General features: G+C 45.6%; 1 protein-coding gene across 7 annotated transcripts in view; it reads left to right on the top strand.

Moving 5' to 3' along the window:
- The first annotated feature begins 324 nt into the window (after positions 1 to 324).
- LOC123448376 (putative 14-3-3-like protein GF14-H) overlaps positions 325 to 19,352 on the top strand; it is a 52,822-nt gene continuing 33,794 nt past the window's right edge. Inside the window, exons 1-6 of one of the 7 annotated variants that reach the window (XM_045125225.1) lie at positions 325 to 647; positions 9,573 to 9,873; positions 10,044 to 10,131; positions 10,214 to 10,338; positions 10,892 to 11,034; positions 19,078 to 19,190. In XM_045125225.1, the coding sequence (XP_044981160.1) occupies positions 584 to 647; positions 9,573 to 9,873; positions 10,044 to 10,131; positions 10,214 to 10,338; positions 10,892 to 11,034; positions 19,078 to 19,175 (819 nt within the window). In that variant the 5' untranslated portion in view covers positions 325 to 583 and the 3' untranslated portion in view covers positions 19,176 to 19,190. Of the gene's footprint in view, positions 648 to 9,572; positions 9,874 to 10,043; positions 10,132 to 10,213; positions 10,339 to 10,891; positions 11,035 to 19,077; positions 19,191 to 19,352 lie in introns of those variants that run through there. The other 6 variants (XM_045125226.1, XM_045125227.1, XM_045125229.1 and 3 more) reach the window with 6 other exon arrangements.

The following is a 19,352-nucleotide window of genomic DNA, read 5'->3' as shown; positions in this document are numbered from 1 at the left end:
TCCGCTGTTGTTGAAAGTTTGTGCTTTTGAAAGTTAGGCTATGACAGCCAGGTTAAAGGGTGGAAGAAAAACAACAATCCAAGCGAAGGCTGGGAAGCGGAACGAAAATACAATCCTTGACATGTATTTTGGTTGTAGGCTAATATTATACAAATGTAAAATGTTACAAGGATAGCAAAAAGAAAAAAACAACGTCTCAAACGCAGCCCAGAGGTGTAATCTTTTGCTAGCACAAGGCAAAAGGCATGTAACTAAGTTTTTAAATATATGGCTATGGAGCCGAGTTTTTTTTAAGCCAAAGGGGAATATCCAGCCGTCATCAGTCACCCACAACAAAAGTCACACACTGCCTAAAAAAAAAAAGTCACACACTATCAGATCAAGTCGTGATCACTTGTGTTAACCAAAAGCCAACACATCTAGGGTCACCGCTTGCAAGAACAGATCCCGTAAGTACAAAAGCAAAGGAAGAAGCGCTCATTCCTTTTTGGGAAGGTGAAGATTGCGAGGACAAGGGAGGGGAGAAGCCAAACTCACAGCAGGGAAGAGGAATCACTAATCCATCCAGGGGAAGGAGGAGGAGATGGAGGAGAGGGGGAAGGTGGTGTGCATGGCGAAGCTGGCCGAGCAGGCGGAGAGATACGATGGTATGGCCGAGAGATCCCTCGCTTGGTCTGGTTGCGCTTGCGCCCTGGCTGTTCACTGTGTTTGTTCTCGGTGCTTTGCGTTCCGGGCCGATCGCTGGAACCTTTGCCCTGCGATTCCCATTTCGATTTTCCTGTGCCCACTGGAACCTTTGCCCTGCGATTCCCATTTCGATTTGCTTTGTTTCTCGAGCATTTAGCCTGCTGACCATGTCGGCCGTTCTGTGCATTTCTGCCGTCCATGTGCAAAATGATCAGTTGATCGCAAACGTTGTTTGCTGATTATTATTCCTGGCTTATTTTCTTTTTGATGATTTTAGGGCCGTGTTGCTGCCCCTGTTTGATAGGAATCATTTTTCATGATTATTTTGGGTGCTTGATTGTTTGTGGGGGCTGATTCTATAATTTGAGGGACCCTGACCCTGAGTTGCTTCCTGCTGTGTCATGATGCCCCACTGAGAAAAAGAAGGATCTTCGGATCTTCGATGATGCATTCTGTTCTGAGAGTTGGCAGACATACTAGTGATAGATCCCGTGGATCGACAAGGCTAGATGTGTTCGATGAGAGTAGTGGTATGTTACCTTATCCCGTACTCGATGAGTTCCCTCCGGTGACCGTCGTGAGGTGGTGACGACGGTGGGGAAGAAGAGAGAGATCCGGTAGTGGCGGAGATGGACTTCCCATCGCTTCAGTGCTACCCTCTGGATCGGATTAGGGTTAGGAGTGGGGAATGAGTGGCGGCGGTGAACCTTGTAACCCGTGCCAAGGTCCACACCTCCTCTATATATAGCACTGCGCGACAGGGGCCCACCAGCCTTGCTTGGGCTGGACGCCCCCGATCAGGGCGTGAGTCAAGGTCCAATGGGCCGTTGGGCCCATTGGGAAAGAGATCAATCTAACATTATCCCCCTTGATCTCATCATATACTTTTAACTTTACCCGTTTCGTAACAGATCAATACATAGGGCATGTTTCATCGTCACGGCTCAATTGCCGATGAAATCAGACAGCCACAATGTACCTCTCTATTTTGAGACAGATTCTTTAACCTTGGGCCCTTTATTGTCCGGAAATATTAGACTATACCATAAAACCCATGTCGACTATGTGTTCTCCGAACACACTGGGCGGTAAGCCTTTGATAAGCAGATCTGCAAACACTTGTTTGTTGCTTTTATGCTTCAAGCATTTTTCCATAATTCCGGACTTTCTCCTTCACAATACGTAACTCTTTGTCAGTGTGTTTGGCATCAACACTTGACTCGTTGTGACAGGAGCGAAAGAACTTAAAATGGTAATCGTCGTTGTCAACCATTATCCACTCCAGGTACAGGTAGCCTTAACCATGTTGCCCGTCCCTCAGCCTCATATCAAGCTATAATATATCATTGCATCACATTGATGACAATCGTTTTACTCATTCGGAGATTTTCCACACAAAACTCCGAGTATGAAAGTTAGCGACAATTGTGGATTTCGCTATACATTTCACAAGTCCTGCCTTTGTACTCACAATCTTTTGAGAGCACTTATTTCTTTTAGCATGAGGCCGATATCTTTGACTCCATTCCATTGATTTATCTATGGACTGGACATTGCCAAAACAACCCGGATATATACGTGAATTGTGTCAGGGTAACATCTTGTGCTTCCAACAACTGAAGCATATGGTACCATATTGGTTTACAATCTTTTCTTATTAACTTTTGAAACACCATAGTTTCCAGTTCCATTACCCTTGACTATAAGAACAGGCGTAGGTTTTCTCGTATGCATACTTTAGAGATCTTTCTTAACATGTCCATGCGCCATTCCTAATACCCCCTTTTATTCTTTTGAACTTTGAGGACAAGAACTTCTTTTCTCCTCCTGCAGTAGATTGACATCACCACTAGCAAGTATGACATCATCCACATGCATAGGAATTGGGAAACGAATTTCTCATTCTATAACTTTGCATGAATGCAATTGTCCTCTCATTTTCTTTGCACAAAATCTTTCAATTTAAGTCATGTTTTACACCTTCACATATTTCCTTTGGAATCACATTTGCCTTGTAGACCCTTCATAAAGTCTATGTTAGTGAAATTCAAATGATGGAATTTCACTAACATAGACTTTATAGTAGTCACAAGTATCTGATTTTCACATTCCTAGAGACCATCAAAATCTCAGGTACTGACACTTCTTTCATATGGGGCTGTCGTTGCTCTGTCATTGCCAAGAGGCAAATTAATTCTTTAGTCACCCATTTCCAAAAGGCAATAGGTTTTACACGGACCTGTATCACAAGATCCCTTGTAGAGCTAACAACAGGTGTTGTATAGGTCATACAACATGCTCCCCCAGATTACTCCATCTTCACTAAAGAAATGGCGTATCTTTAAACTTTCTTCTTTATGGTACTTTAAGCACCATTGTTGTATTCCTTAGTCTGCTTTCGAAACTATAAAAGATCCAGAAATACAACTGTTTCTTTACTTTAGGGGTATCATAATGACGATATTCAGATGACTGTTGTACTCCCCTTGACAATCACATTCTTCATTAATGGATCACTTTAGATGCATAATGTGCATCACATCATCTAAAGTACAGAGGAGTCATGAAATACACTACAATGTATTTCATGTCTCTATCTCCCCCTCGAAATGTGGCAAGAACTTTTCTGCCACAATTTCGAAACCCATTCATAGTTCTTGTGAAATGAGGAAACTTCGATTATCTAGCTCATTCATCTTATCACTTCATGTAAAATGAAGTTATAAGTTAACTAGTATGGGAGTACTTTTTCCTCATTTCATTTCAGAAACTCAATAGAGTTCTTTATAGTTGTCACTTTTGCAAGTCACACTTGCATATCATTCTTGTCTTTAGGTTCGTCTGTTACTTTTATCCTTTCTGGATTTAGTGATTTCATAATGACCGTTACACATAAGGTGTACGGTCGATACTAGGAAAGCTTAATAGCTACTCCATACTTTTCTCCCATAGTGGGACATTAACCGCACATGAGTCATCATAACTTTCTCCTGTCAGACAGGATAAGGCCTTTGCCAAAATTTCTCCCGCCATACACGGATTGTTGACATAATACAATGTCAACTTTACCCGGTTACGCAGGCATTCTTCCCAGACTTTTCCCGTCATGCGGGTAATTCCCTTTAAGGGACATAAATGCCATAATTGTCTCTTTTGACTGCATCAAATTCAGAAATAAATCTGAATTATCTTTGATACACATATTTGATCCGACGTTGGTCAAATTCAACATGCATGTTGCTTGTTTCATTTCAATCATGTTGACTGAAAAAAGGAGACTTCATCATAGAGAGTACATGAAAGACATTCATCAACCAAGACTCTCAATGATCTATCTCTTTTCTTCTCTTGAATTAATATCCAAGAGTTCTTTTCTTGTGAAGCCATTCTTTAGAGAGAATTTATTCCCTCAAGTTATGACCTTTCTTTTCCATCTTTCGGGTCACTAGTACCCAAAACATTCGCTTTCATGAGTGAAGGCTTGAATAACTTTTAGTCTGAGAAAACTTAGCCAATAAACAATGGTAATGAGCATGAAAATAACCCTACGTTGGTCTGATTAAAATCATGCACATTAAACCTTTTAAAACTTTCTGAAATATTCTAAATCACCGTGGTGGCAGAATTAGAATAAAACATCATCCTTCTACATTAATTCAATATCACCGTTGGGCAGAAATGGAAATAATGCATACAACTCATAAACAATGTGATGATAGTATTCTTATTGAACAACTTTGCTAAGAAATAATCATCATCATTAACCATATTGCAGCAGAAATAGAAATATGCATTTCTCTATCTGTGCTCCGAAAATTGATCACTTTGATACAAAATATATCAAAGATTTAAGCTTTAAACATAAGATGACTCATACAATTATAGTACTGTTATCATCAATGTTGGTCAGAAAATAACAATACTATATCTGAACTTTAAAAACAAACATCATTCTATTGTCATAGCGGAAACTTCTTGAATCTTATTTCACCCACGAGGGAAAAAACTTTGCTAATATCAGTTCTTCCAATTAAATTTTCCCGTTGGTTCCAATTTAATTGGAGGATTAAACATTTACTCCCTCCGTTCCTAAATATAAGTCTTTTTGGAGGTTCCATTAGAAAACTACATACGGATGTATATAGACATACTTTAGAGTGTACATTCACTTATTTTGTTTCGTACGTAGTCCACTAGTGAAATCTCTTAAAGACTTATATTTAGGAACAGAGAGAGTACTTTGCAGCGGAAAAAACGTGAATTTAAAAATTCATGTACCTTTACAGAAAAATATTCTGTTAAAATTAAAAATTCATGAACTTTATAATCCCTTTTATAAAATCCATGAACTTCTCTTTTTCTGAAAATCTTTCTTTTATTTTCAGAACCATTTTATTTTTCTTTTCAGAAAAAACATGTTACTATTACAGAAAAATATTCTGTCATAATTAAAAATCCATGAACTTTATAATCCATTTTATAAAATCCATGAACTTTTCTTTTTCTGAATATCTTCTTTTATTTTCAGAATCTTTTATTTTTCTTTTTAGAAAAATCATGTTACTATTACAGAAAAATATTCTGTCATAATAAAAAATTCATGAACTTTATAATCCCTTTTATAAAATTCATGAACTTTTCTTTTTCTGAAAATCTTCTTTTATTTTCAGAACCATTTATTTTTCTTTTCAGAAAAATCAACATTGCTTTTACAGGAATCTCGAACATTTTAATTCCTCTTTTCTAAACATATTCTCGTAGGAAAAAAATGCATAGAAAAGCTATTTTAAATCTGTCTAAAAAGGATAGAAATTGAAATTCCTGTAAAAGTACATAAAGGGCCACAGTCTATCTATCTGGGCCGGCCAGGCTGAAGCCGGCCTGCAACCTCGCTCCCCCCGGCCTGGGCTAGCCTTTCCTTCGGCCTGGGCTAGCTTTTCTGGGAGCCTCCCCTCGCATGGGCCGGTTCTTGCCCATGTGACCTGGGCCGGCCTTTGTTGTCATCTGAGGTTAGGGTTTTCTCTCGGGCCGTCGGATCTAATCCGACGGTTGCCCGTTCATATCGCCTGGAACAAAAAGGTCACAGCCACCGGTTCCTCAAACCCTAACTTCATTTTCTCCCCGACGGCGCCGTTCTGCTCGTCCTGGAGCAGCTCGAGGGCAGCTTTCCCTCTGCCTCCCGTGCGAGCCTCTGGCTCCCTCCGAGCCGAGCTGCTCCACGGCTCTTGCGGGCGTCGGCGGCAGCCAAACGCCACCGCGCCAGCCTCGCCGAGCCCCTTTCCCTCACCCGCCACGGGATCTCGCCCCCCACGTGTTCTCTCCTTGCCGTGGTGGTTGCGAGGTGGAGGTGGCCGCCGGCCGCGGCGACCAAGGGTCCCGTGCCGCGCGTGCCATGCCCTCCACCCTCTTCCCGTGGCGGCTCTTGCCGGGGTTTGTGGTGGCCGCCGGCAGTGGAGACCATGAGTCCCGTGCCACGCCGCGCCGCACCTTCTTTTGCTCTGTTGGCGCCATGACCACCCCTTTCGCCGGTGGTGCGTTTCCCTTCGTGGAAGCGCACTGCCGTCGAACGGCGTGCTTGCGGTGCCCTTATTTCCTTTTTCCCTTAACATAGAAGAACCTCGGCATCATCCACGTTCTTTCGCCGGCGCGCGCGAGCACCTTCAAGGTGAACGCGCCACCGTCAAGGGAGCGGTGTTCATGCCCTTTGCCCGAAGGGTTGATGCTTTGCTTTGCATTTCCCCTTCTTTTTGCCTTTTTTTTGTTTGCCTTTTGGATCTAATCAGATCCGATCTTTGCCTCCGAGAAGGTAGGTTCTTCTTCCCCACACCTTGGCTTGCCGATGCGTGTGGGGATCGAGAGGAACAGGCGCGGCCTTGCGGCGGCGCTTCTTTGCCGGATAGGAATCCGGTTGCCTTTCCTTTTCTTTTTCTTTGATCTTTGCCCTTCTCGGGTTCATATCGGGAGGGGGAAGTCTTTACTTGTACATCTTCATCCGAAGACACATCAAAAAACCTCGTGGCTCATGATACCATTGATAGATCCCGTGGATCGACAAGGCTAGATGTGTTCGGTGAGAGTAGTGGTATGTTACCTTTGTTAGGAAAGCAACTTATCTATATTGAAGGCCCATGGGGCATATATATATTACACATGACTTGAGGTGCAAGGAAAGTAAACATAGACTAATAAGGACTCCTAGACTAATACTAGTAGACTAATAAGGACTCCTAGACTAATACTAGTAGACTAATAAGGACTCCTAGACTAATACTAATACTTCCTAACACCCCCCCTCAAATGCAAAGCGTATGCAATAGCATTGCATTTGAAGAAGTGTAATACTAAAAAAAATGGTAATCCAAATCCGCGTCTTGAGAGTGTCGTCGTAGCATGAAGAGTCTTCAAAACTTGTCGAGTCGCTGAAGGAGAGAACGAAGAGATGGCACATCAGAGGTAGACACCGCATCACTTGAAGATACAAGATAAGTATCAAGAGAAGATGGGTTGTCAAAAGAAGATGGCACATCAAGAGGAAGACACCGAAGAGATGGCACATCAGAAGAAGACACGCATCACTTGAAGATACAACATAAGTATCAAGAGAAGATGGGTTGTCAAAAGAAGATGGCATTGTGCAGAAAATTATAGTCGACGACAACCGACGGCAAAAGAAGCTCGGCGGTTAAGGCACGATGGACGTAGATCGACAATGCAAAAGAAGTCCAGAAAAATCCTATAGAAAACAACAAGGGCAAATAGGCCACAAAAGTTGCATAGAAAGGATCAGGACCAAAGAAAAGGCTGACGGACAAAGGTATGGTGGACTCGCATGGCATGAGAAAACGCAAAATATCAACGAATTTGGTGGACGCAGCGGAAAACAAAGAAAACTAGAAAACACACACTAGGTGATGGATAGAAAATCTAGCAGTGGTTGTAGCGGAAGAAACATGAAGTTTTTTTTTTCGAGATCAAGCAGTGAACCAAGACGCAAAAAACAAATCAGGCAGCCAGACGGCCAGGGGCGGAGCTGCATCTGCACCTATCCTGTTGCACCATTGCTAGTTTAGCCTGATGCACTTATATACATGCTTGATCCCAGTGCTAAACTACTTGTAAAAAGCTACTTGACCCTGTTGCCCATGCAACAGGGTAGCTCCATGCAGCTCCGCTCCTGAGACGGTGGAACTAGATCCATCATCCATGGGTTGACTAACAGCAACACGTAGTAGCAGGCAGAAGCTAGTACGTGGCGGAAAGACAGCAGCTAGCGGCAGGAGCGAACGTAGCAGCACAACAGTAGCAAGCACAGAAACGTGTGGGAACAGGGCAGCTGTCGGCCAGGAGGATCACATGCGGTGGCAGGAGGTAGTGGTGACCTGCGAATGGTCCAGGCGGAATCTGGAGGCTTCGAGCGGGGCCGGCGGGAGCAGATCCACGAGGCACAGACGAGCGGAACCTGCAGGAGCAGCAGGAGGAGGAAGACTCGGCGGCGTGGGCACCTGCGGCAGGATTCAATCCTGCGAGAAGCAGACGTAGGAGGAGATCGAGAGGTAGCAGCAGACAGACGGCGGCTGCGTGAAGATTGGATCGGAGCACGAGTTGCGCGTGCGAAAAAAATAACCTAAGGCTCTAATACCATGTTAGGAAAGCAACTTATCCCGTACTAATACTAATACTTCCTAACAACCTTATCCCGTACTCGATGAGTTCCCTCCGGTGACCGCCGTGAGGTGGTGACAACGGTGGGGAAGGAGAGAGAGATCCGGTAGTGGCGGAGATGGACTTCCCATCGCTTTAGTGCTACCCTCTGGATCGGATTAGGGTTAGGAGTGGGGAACCAGTGGCGGCGGCGAACCTCGTAACCCGTGCCATGGTCCACACCTCCTCTATATATAGCACTGCGCGACAGGGGCCCACCAGCCTTGCTTGGGCTGGACGCCCGCGATCAGGGCGTGAGTCAAGGTCCAATGGGCCGTTGGGCCCATTGGGAAAGAGATCAATCTAACAACTAGTAGTTCTCTATATGGTACTGCTAATAACCTAACTACACATGATCTATTGAACTTCCCTAATGTGGAAGAAGTGGAACTGTGTATTCCAGGTTTATAACAGTGTAAAACGTAGTGTTTTTTCTTTTATGGTTTATAACTTGATTTTTTTTTATTTTTTTTGGCAATTTGGTCACCTAAATGCTTATGTCTTCTAACCTCCCAGTTCTATGTGCAAAGTATGTCACTATCGCATTGTGTTATGCAGGGCCCTCTTTACTTTGCACTTGCAATTCATTTTGTTGACAACTTGACATGACATCCAAAACTGGGTCTTGCCATGAGATATGGGAAACCACCCTGATTGGTAGGCCTAATTTATGTGATGAAATTATGAGCATTCTTCTAGCATTATAGGTTTCCACATTCCCTGATTTCCTGCAGATGGTGGTAGACAACATCATCTCCCCCCTTTGCTTGCAACTCTTGTTTACATGTGACTCCTGGCTCTCAGAAACTAGTTTTCTTTTTTCTTTCGATAGGGGATAGCCCCAACCGTTGCATCGGTTGATCCTCCCAGAACTAGTTTTTTTTTTCCTATCGATAAGGGGATAGCCCCGGCCATTGCATCGGTTGATGCTCCTAGAAACTAGTTGTGGCTGCTATGCAGTTATTCTTCTGGTTTGGAACTTTGGATATGTTTCGTTTTGGGAAAAAATTCCTGTCCCCTCTTTCTACACAGAACTTTTGAAGTAATTCATACAGACAGTTGGGCTGGAATTTTTTTGCCTCTTGAGTTCTTTTTGTTCCTCCAAAATCTAAATTATAACTTTCATAACCCTCGAGTTTCCTTAGAAGTTAGTATTGGCTCTTAATTCATGGTTGTTCCTGCAGATATGGTGGATTTTATGAAGAAGCTTGCTAGGATGGATGTGGATATGAGTGCTGAAGAGAGGCATTTATTTTCAGTCGGTTTTAAGAATACAATTGGTGCAAGGAGGGCATCATGGAGAATCCTTTCTTCACTTGAGCAAAAGGTGACAAAGGGTGAGCAGGCTGGCCAGATGATAAGTGTCTACAGAAAGAGAGTTGAGGATGAACTAAGGATGGTTTGCAATGAAATATTGTCAATCATCGCTATTCATTGCCTTCCCTTGGCTAATACGGGTGAAAACGTTGTGTTCTTTTATAAAATGTATGTACAGGTTAATAAAATCAGCTCTTCTTCTCACAATCATCTATTGCTTCTCTATATGCTGGTCTATTTTCCTGTCATTACATTCAGAGTTCACATGATACATATATATCCATGTTTTCCTCATCTGGTTTGTACATGCCTAACATTAAATTTCCAATTGTTTACAGGAAAGGTGACTACTACCGTTACCTGGCCGAATTTAGCACTGGAACTGAAAAGAAGTCTGCGGCTGACCAATCACTCATGGCCTATCAGGTGTGAAACCTTTCAACATGTACACAGGTTCAAACTTACTTCTGGTTCTAAGGCTCGCATTCCACCTCTGACAATCTTCTAGCATATGTTGCTGCAGCATGCCATGGTTGTCGCCTCCACTGAGCTTTCACCTGCTCATCCAGTCAGGCTTGGTCTTGCACTCAATTTCTCAGTGTTCTTTTATGAGATAATGAACTGTCATCAGAGGTCATTCACCCTTAAGCATTTCCTTTCGCCTTTTGTTCTGATGTTTTTTAGTTTAAAATAGATATCCCTATTCGTCATGCTTCTCTTTTTAAAATAAGTAAATAAAATGGGCAGATCTACCAGGAGGTGATAAGTTCAGATGAACCCATCACATCTTGTAGCCACTTCATTTACTAGGTTATGTTTGCTGTAAACTTTTCCAAATATAGAGAATCACGATTCCTCAAAATCTTTTTTTAGAAAATGGCCTCTGCATCTGAAGATGCATATAGCCAACCTTATTAACTCTAAGGATACTTATAATTTACATAGTTAAATCCCATAAATGCATTGTTAAATAGTTAAATTCATTGACAGCTTAACCCCATTATTGGAAGTTTTCTGGGTCTGCCCTAGGTTTAAAAAGATGCGGAGATGAATGTTCATTATTCGTGATTCTGCATGTTGGTACCATGGCAGCTTGCTTGTCATCCCAGCATGCTTTGCACAGGTCTTCGAAAAAATGAAAGTGGCAACCTTACTTTGGGTTTTTCATGTTTGTTTCTCTTTCCAGAGCTTGCCAAGTTGCAAGACAAGCATTTGATGAGGCTACTACTGAGATTAATTCCGCTGGTATGGACGGCCACAACGATAGCACACTAATGATGCAGCTTCTGAACGACAACCTAGCATTGTGGAAGTCAGAACTAACTGAAGGTAAAGCCATCAGAACCTTTTTGCAGGAATCTACTAATTTACCCCTTGCTTATTTTCATATGGTTGGTAACTTCAGTTCAGTACAACAGTAAGAGAAATTCTACACATATGTTGTCCATCTAGAGTCTCTGTAATGTAAGCTATCAAATGCCAGCTGCAATTATAGGTACTTGGGTGGTTGATGTGGTGGAACCGTAACACTCCTTGGGCGAATGGATGTGCATGTAGGCACTAACAGGAAAAATTCTCGATAAAATTGATGTAAAAGTCGAACTATTACTTGTTTAGGTATGAAGGAGCCTGTTGAGTATCTCGTTTCCTTTCCCTTTGTTAACACCAGATTTTGGCATGGCAAAAACCGCAATTAAGATGGCCCCAAATGAAAAAGTGCTCAACAAAAAAGTTCTTCATATTGTCGAAACAAACAACTTTCTTTTTGGGTCATTTTCATGCGAGGTCGTATGCAGCCTCAGCAGCCAAAACAGCATACTGCCGCAGTAGGATCTGAAGATGGCCTGACTGTCCGGCCAAATTCGAGCCGGACTGTCCGGCTGTACCCTGATCAGACAGTGGCCGGACAGTCCGGGCAATTGTTTGGGTAACTGTGTGGAGACATCAGAAGATCCAAAACATGGGCATTGTCAGCCTAAAATTTCATGCCTTTTCAGATTCAGCAGTTAGAAAACGAGTCGAAAGAAGTTCAACATTAAAGTTGTTTGTTTGGTCGAAACAAATAAATTTGCTTCTGGGGTCATCTCCATCCGAGATCATATGCGAATTCGGGAGCCCAAAAACCATGCTGCTGTACACAGACTTGGAGATGGCCGGACAGTCCGGCCAAATTCGGGCCGGACGCCTGTGGTGATTCTGAGTTAGGTCAAATTTTGGCTCTTTGGACGGGAATTGGGATCCTTTCTTGCAGAGGTAGTCTAGCCGACTCATATATAGATGAGAGGTGATGGCCGATGGAATAACAACACATAATCACAAACTCAACTACTACTTTTTACATCTCTCCCTTGTTTTTTCTTCCATAGCCGCTGCACTCCTTGACTCGAGGCTCTAGGTGCGGCTGGGCCGGCCTTGGGCAACCATAGTCGCTGCACTCTGATGGGGTTTTGGGTCTCAAAAGTTCTCGTAGGCGTGTCTTTCATATGGCGCTTCCGATGAGGCCCCTCTGGTGACATTGTCTTGTGTATCATGCTTGACGCCCGGGGTACACGGTGATGTGTTTGTGTGCAAATACACTTCTGGCGACTCCTCTAGGGACGGAAGATCAAGGATCATCATCAACAATGTCTAACCTCCCCAAGCCCCTAGAATTGATGCCGATAACTATCACACCCTATGTTTTGCCTCTCCTGACTAAGTTAACATAGCTCAAAAATTAGGACCAACTAAAACTTTTGTATGCTTATGATGCTTGACTTGATTGCTATTTGCTTGTGTGTTTGTTTGTGTTTTAAATTCATAAAAATCCTCTCTCTCTCTAGACTCATCTCCTTGATCCAAATCTTTGCTCAATGACCATACCATGTGTATAGGATCTAAAACAATTTTTACAAAATATTATTTTGGTCAAAAAGCTTTTATTTAATTTAGCTTTTCAAAAACCCGAATTGAGGTTTGTACTACATATCCTCAAATTAGGGAGGATGTTTGCCCCAAATATTTTATTTGGATCCTATTATCAAAAGGACTTCCCAAAACCACAAAATTATTATTTTAAAAATTATTTTTGTATTTTATTTAAATACCTTTTTCCGACGCCAGAAATGATCTTTTATAAGGGAAAAATATTTTTATGCTTCCAAACTATTTGAGAAAATTTAGGAAAACTCAGTGGACATATATTTTCCATATGTAAAAGTTTCAACACATGGTCATGTTCAAAATATTGGACAAAAACCTCCAAAACCCTTTCTGTCTATTTCAAGTATTTGAAATATTTCTAAATATTCTCAAATAAATCCAGGAAAATTCTAGCTTGTCACATGTGCCATATGTGATGATCTTGCAAAGTTTCATCTCAATCCCAACCAGTTTGGTTCACCAAAATATTCCAAAACCGTCTCTGTCCAGATCCAAACTTAAGCAACTTTACATTGCCAAGTTTCTTCTTTTGATCCCAAACTTTGTGGGCATGCTGTAATCCCCAAATTATTCTGTTGATTTCTAGGGTTTGCAAAAGTTACATTAGGGACTTTCTTCGAATGAGCTGAAAATTTGTGATCAGGACCAAATGGTCGTACCATTTACCCCTGGTAAATCTCAGGGCCATTGGATACCCCTGGATGCCCTAGGACAGCATCAAACACCTCCAGCCATAAACTTGTGGACAAGAAAATTTGACCCAAAAAGATTCCCCTTCTCTCCAACTTTTTACCACAATATATTCTAACCCTATTTTACCTCCAGTAACTTTGCTATGGCCTCTGCTCAATTATTGGGGGTAACTCCCTCACTTTTCCTCTCTTTTTACCATGGCAGCACCTCTCTTCCCCTCTCCTTACATTCTGTTCATGCAACTGCCCCCAAACTCTACTAAAACTTCATTTACATGCCAATGCATCAACCCAAACCCAAATATGGCAGGCTCATATGGAAAATATGAGCAGTTCATCAAAAACTAGATTTGGCAGCAAATATAGCCTTGAACTACAGGTACCCTGTACACTTGTCTCCTTAGGACTAAAATTTGGTGTACATGAAGTCCTTCCATGATGGATAAGTGAAGTCCTTCCATGATGGATAAGTCTCTGTACTAGGGTCTTTGTGGGGCTGCTGCACATGGTCCTTTGTGGGGCTGCAGCACATAGTCCTTGTGGCTGTTAGGATAGTATCCTTGACCACCAAGGACTGGTAGTTAGGATAGCATCTTAGACTAGCATCTTAGCAGCATCTTAGACTAGCATCTTAGCATATGCTTGGCTGGCTAGCAGCCTATAAATATGTATCCCCAACCCCTCAGGTTGGTATGGCATTGTGTGAGAAATAAACCAACGAAAATTGTCCCAACTCTCCTAGTGTCATCTACAACTATCAATGCTCAGGCTGAAAGGTCTAACAAGTGGTATTAGAGCCTCGTTGTCTTGTACCCTGAGCATTTCCTGCTCACCTCTCTCACCGGGAGCTGAGTAGCCCATGCCGGTAGCAGCAGTTCCTCCGACTGCCCCTGGTTATCTCCCTCCCTCCGGACCGTCGAGCAGCAGCTCGTCAGAAGCAACCTCTTCTTCACGCAACAGCCCCCCTGCAGCAAGCCATGTTTGCAGCTCGCTCTCAGCACATGGCTACCTCGAGCACGCGACGCCGGTAGGAGGCCGAGCGCGCCGTGGCAGAGGAGCGTGAGCGAGCGGCTACAGCAGCCACTGCTGCGGCAGCAAGGGCGTTGAGGCTGTCTGCAGCGGAGCTGGCAGCAGCCAGAGTGAAGGTAGAAGCAGCCAGGACGGAGGTAGAAGCAGCAGCAGCGGAGGCAGCACGTGAGGCTACGGCGGATGCCAAGGCACTCCGCGGCGGCTCAGGCAGCTCCAACGATTCCGAGCCTGCGGACGACGGCGCCGACACAGACCGCGCCAATGTGGTGCGAGAGCGGACGGCGGAGTGGGCAGCCAAGCACGCCCGCGCACATCGAGATGGCGCTCCAGGTGGAGGTGCGCATAGCGATGGCGGCTGCGACGACCAGGACCGCGGCCTCTACGAGGTCCGGACTGTGGCCAAGGATGTTGGTCGCGGTGTTGGGTGGCCTACCCTCACCAAAACCAACTACGTCGAGTGGGCCGCGATCATGAAGATCAGGCTCCAGGTGCGGCATTTGTGGGAGGCGGTCCAGGACAGCAACATCGACCACCAAGAGGATCGACGGGCGCTGGATGCCCTCATCGCCGCAGTCCCGCCCGAGATGCAGTTCTCGCTTTCCAACAAGCGGATTGCCAACGAGGCTTGGGACGCCATCGCCGCGGCACACATCGGCAACAACCGTGCTCGCAAGTCCACACTGCAGGCACTTCGTAAGGAGTGGGAGAGACTGGCCTTCAAGCCAGGTGAGGACATTGATGACTTTGCTCTCCGTCTCAACACTCTCCTACAGAAGATGGTGAAGTTCGGCGATGCAACCTACACCGAGGAGAGAGCTGTCGAGAAGCTTTTTCGGTGCATCCTCGAGAAGTACAAGCAGATGGCTCGCTCGATTGAGTCTTTGCTGGACCTCTCCACGATGACGATCGAGGAGGCGATAGGCCGCCTCAAGGTCGTCGACACCGATGAGCCACAACCTCTCTTGCGGCCCATCACCACCGACGGGAAGCTGCTCCTATCTCGGGAGCAGTGGGATGCCGGCCTCGGTGACAGGACGAAGGGGGAGCCTTCTTCCACGATGGGCGGCCGCAGGCGCGGCAAGCAGCGCAAGGCGCGAAGAGCCCTGCCGGGCAAGGCACAAGGACGTGCTGAAGGTGATGCCCGCGGAGACGCCAAGGACGGCGCCGCTGGCAAGCCCAAGCCGGCACAGGACAACAGTTGCCACAACTGTGGCCGGATTGGCCATTGGGCCAATGAGTGTCGACAGCCACGACACGGCCAAGCTCACGTCGCACAGGCGGAGGAGGAGGAGACGACTCTGTTCATGGCGCATGCAAGCATCGAGCTACCTTCAGCGACACCAGCCGCAAAGGCTCTCCTCCACCTCGACGAGCCAACAACGCACGCTCTTCTCGGCGATGGCTCCGGGAAGGACAAGACTGCGGGGTGGTGCCTCGATACTGGCGCCACCCACCACATGACCGGTCGAAGGGAATTCTTCGCCGAGCTCAGCTCCGACGCGCGAGGCTCCGTCAAGTTTGGGGATGCCTCTGTCGTGGAAATTAAGGGCGTCTGCTCCGTCATCTTCACCACCAATACGGGAGAGCATCGGCTGCTCACCGGTTTCTACTACATCCCCGCGTTAAGGAACTCCATCATCAGCTTGGGACAACTGGATGAGAACGGCTCAGGTCTAACATTCCATACCTAAGCCACCCACATAACTTTTTACGTCTTATGCACTTCAGTAAAACCCCCTGATCTGGCCCCAAGTTTGCTGCTGCAAACTTACCTTCAGTAGAAACCACTTCTACCCAGTCCCATATCCTCCCAAACCTCTCAAGTGCCCTCTACCATGCGTGCCTCACACGCCAGACACCTTTGGCCGACTAAAAGGTTGCCCTGGACACCTTCGCGTCGTGACCATGCCGTTGCCATGCAAAAACAATGCTCTGCTAGGGAACCTTGTCCTGCGGTTGGGCACCCTAGCGCGTCAGGCATCTCCCCTTGACCTCCCATGCCCCTCCCCGACGCCAGGAAAGCTCCAATGCTGCTCTGGCACGCGTGCTCGCTGCGCCTAAGGGCATCCGAGGCGCACCTGAGCCCCACCTCGTCACCCCTCTATTTCTACCTCTCCCCGAGCTCCATCTCGTGCGCTATGCCGCTCTCCTCGCCCCAGTAGATCCCCCTGACCAGGCCATTGGAGCTCCTGAGCTCAACTCCTTCCCCCATGGCCGCCATGGCGCTGCCTCGGCCTCGGTTGGATTCGCGGCGCCCCGTCTCTCTCCTCTCCCCTGAGCTCCACCTGGGTGTCCCAGCATCACCACAGACCCCCCTCCGCACTCCATTTCCTCCTCACCGTGGTCATGGCGCCATGACCATCGCTACTGTCGGCAACCTCCGTCGCGGCCGACGCCTCGGTCGACCTCGACCTTCCTCGGGGCCAAGGACTAAGGCGGGTGCGACAAGCCTCCCTGAGCCCAACTGTGGCCGGAGCGTCGTCGGAGGTGGCCGGTGCCGTCAGGGCGAGCGCCGGCGCTACTCGGCTCTGCCTCGCCTGCTCCGTCTCTGTTCGAGTGGGAGGAGGAAGGAGGCCTTGCCAGCGGGCCTCGCCTGTAAGCGGCTAGCCGATCGGTCCGACCGTTTTGAGTGGAGGTGGGTTTCGCCCGCGCTGCCTTCCCGCGTGGGAGACACATTCCCTGGAGTGAGCCTTCGGCGTGGCCGCTGCCTGTGTTTAGCTGTGCTACTGGGCCGACCCAATAGCTATTCCTCGCCTAGTGCGCCAATTGGCCATTTTTGGTGAACTTCTTTTTCTGTTTTTTTTCTTTTTTCAGACAAGTTCAAATATTCATGATAAAATCATCTTAACTCCAAGTTTGTTGATTCAAACTGCTAGATGCCCCTAAATTCATGGCCTACCCCATGATGTGCATTGCAAATTTTTCCATGTAGTACTTTATGCTCCACTATCACTTTGGCCATTTCTCTCATATTATATTCCATTTCGCAAAATCCCTAGAGCATTCAATTTGCTTCAATGGGATGATTCAAATTTCCAGAGACTCCAAAAATCATGCCCTGTTTATCTAGCCATGGTTAACTTTTTTTCCCATGCCATGTTTTTGTTGGATCAAATAAAAGGCCCCACTTCCCATTTATTTCATCTTAGTAAATTTATAGGGAATTTATCCCAACTCCAAATCCAGTGAAACCACTCTAAATTCTTCTAAAATCATGTTCTATTGAATGAGTGCATTCACTACAACAACAACAACAACAACAACCAAGCCTTTCAGTCCAAAACAAGTTGGGGTAGGCTAGAGTTGAAACCCATAAGATCTCGAAGCCAAGTCATGGCTCTGGAACGTGGATAGCTAACTTCCACGCACCCCTATCCATGGCTAAGTCTTTGTCGATATTCCAAATCTTCAGGTCTCTCTTAACAGACTCCTCCCATGTCAAGTTTGGTCTACCACGACCCCTCTTAACATGCTCAGCACGCTTTATCCGTCCGCTATGCACCGGCGCTTCCGGTGGCCTCCGTTGAATATGTCCAAACCATCTGAGACGATGCTGGACCAGCTTCTCTTCAATCGGTGCTACCCCAAGTCTCTCTCGTATATCGTCATTCCGTACCCGATCCTTCCTTGTGTGGCCACATATCCATCTCAACATGGGCATCTCTGCTACACCTAACTGTTGGATATGTCGTCTCTTGGTTGGCCAACACTCCGCGCCATACAACATCGCAGGTCGGATAGCTGTCCTATAAAACCTGCCTTTTAGCTTTTGTGGCACTCTCTTGTCACAGAGTACGCCAGAAGCTTGGCGCCACTTCATCCACCCAGCCTTGATTCGGTGGCCCACGTCTTCATCGATATCGCCATCCTTCTGCAACATGGACCCCAAATATCGAAACGGTTCTCTCTCCGGTACCACCTGCCCACCAAGGCTAACCTCTCCATCCTCGTGCCTAGTAGAACTAAAATTGCACCTCATGTATTCAGTTTTAGTTCTACTAAGCCTAAAACCTTTCGATTCTAGAGTCCGCCTCCATAACTCTAACTTTCTATTAACCCCCGTTCGGCTATCATCGACTAGCACCACATCATCCGCAAAGAGCATACACCATGGGATATCTCCTTGTATATCCCTTGTGACCTCATCCATCACCAAATCAAAAAGATAAGGGCTCAGAGCTGACCCTTCGTGTAGCCCTATTCTAATCGGAAAGTCACCGGTGTCGCCATCACTTGTTCGAACACTTGTCACAACATTATCATACATATCCTTGATGAGGGTAATGTACTTTATTGAGACTTTGTGTTTCTCCAAGGCCCACCACATGACATTCCGAGGTATCTTATCGTAGGCCTTCTCCAAATCAATGAACACCATATGAAGGTCCTTCTTTTGCTCCCTGTATCTCTTCATCAGCTGTCGTACCAAGAAGATGGCTTCCATGGTAGACCTCCCAGGCATGAAACCAAATTGGTTTTTGGTCACGCTTGTCAACCTTCTTAAGTGCATTCACTCATTTTTATAAAAAAAAATTTGTGGACTTCTTATAGGATCATTAACCCCTTCATTTCCACCATTTCAAAAATCTCTAGTGATCCAAATCCAGTAGAGGAGCTTTAGGTATTTTTCTTATGACCATAGACATCTTAGAAAAATAAGGTTTCTATTTTTTGAACACTTTTGTTTGCTACCTTGTTGTGTTGCTCATTGTGGTTGTTCCGGCGTTAGTTAACGAAGTAGACGGAGTGCTCGGAGTTGGACCAGAAGCTCGTGAAGACCTTGAAGACTTTGCAGAGCCAGGCAAGCAACCCTTTGACTATGCCTAAGAAACCCTTTTTGTATGGCATATAGCACTTACTTTGTTGCATCGAATCATCATGAAATGGTGACCACCTTGGTGGGTTGCGTCTGTTACTTTCCTCGTTGATACTTGCATTGACATGACTCTACTTCCTGCTTAGAGTTGTGTGGGTGGGAACTAGATAGGATGCTAGTGGATGCTA

The sequence above is a fragment of the Hordeum vulgare genome, chromosome 4H (genome assembly GCF_904849725.1).
Source record: "Hordeum vulgare subsp. vulgare chromosome 4H, MorexV3_pseudomolecules_assembly, whole genome shotgun sequence".
Lineage (NCBI taxonomy): Eukaryota > Viridiplantae > Streptophyta > Magnoliopsida > Poales > Poaceae > Hordeum > Hordeum vulgare.
This window is presented reverse-complemented; position numbering and strand designations above follow the sequence as displayed.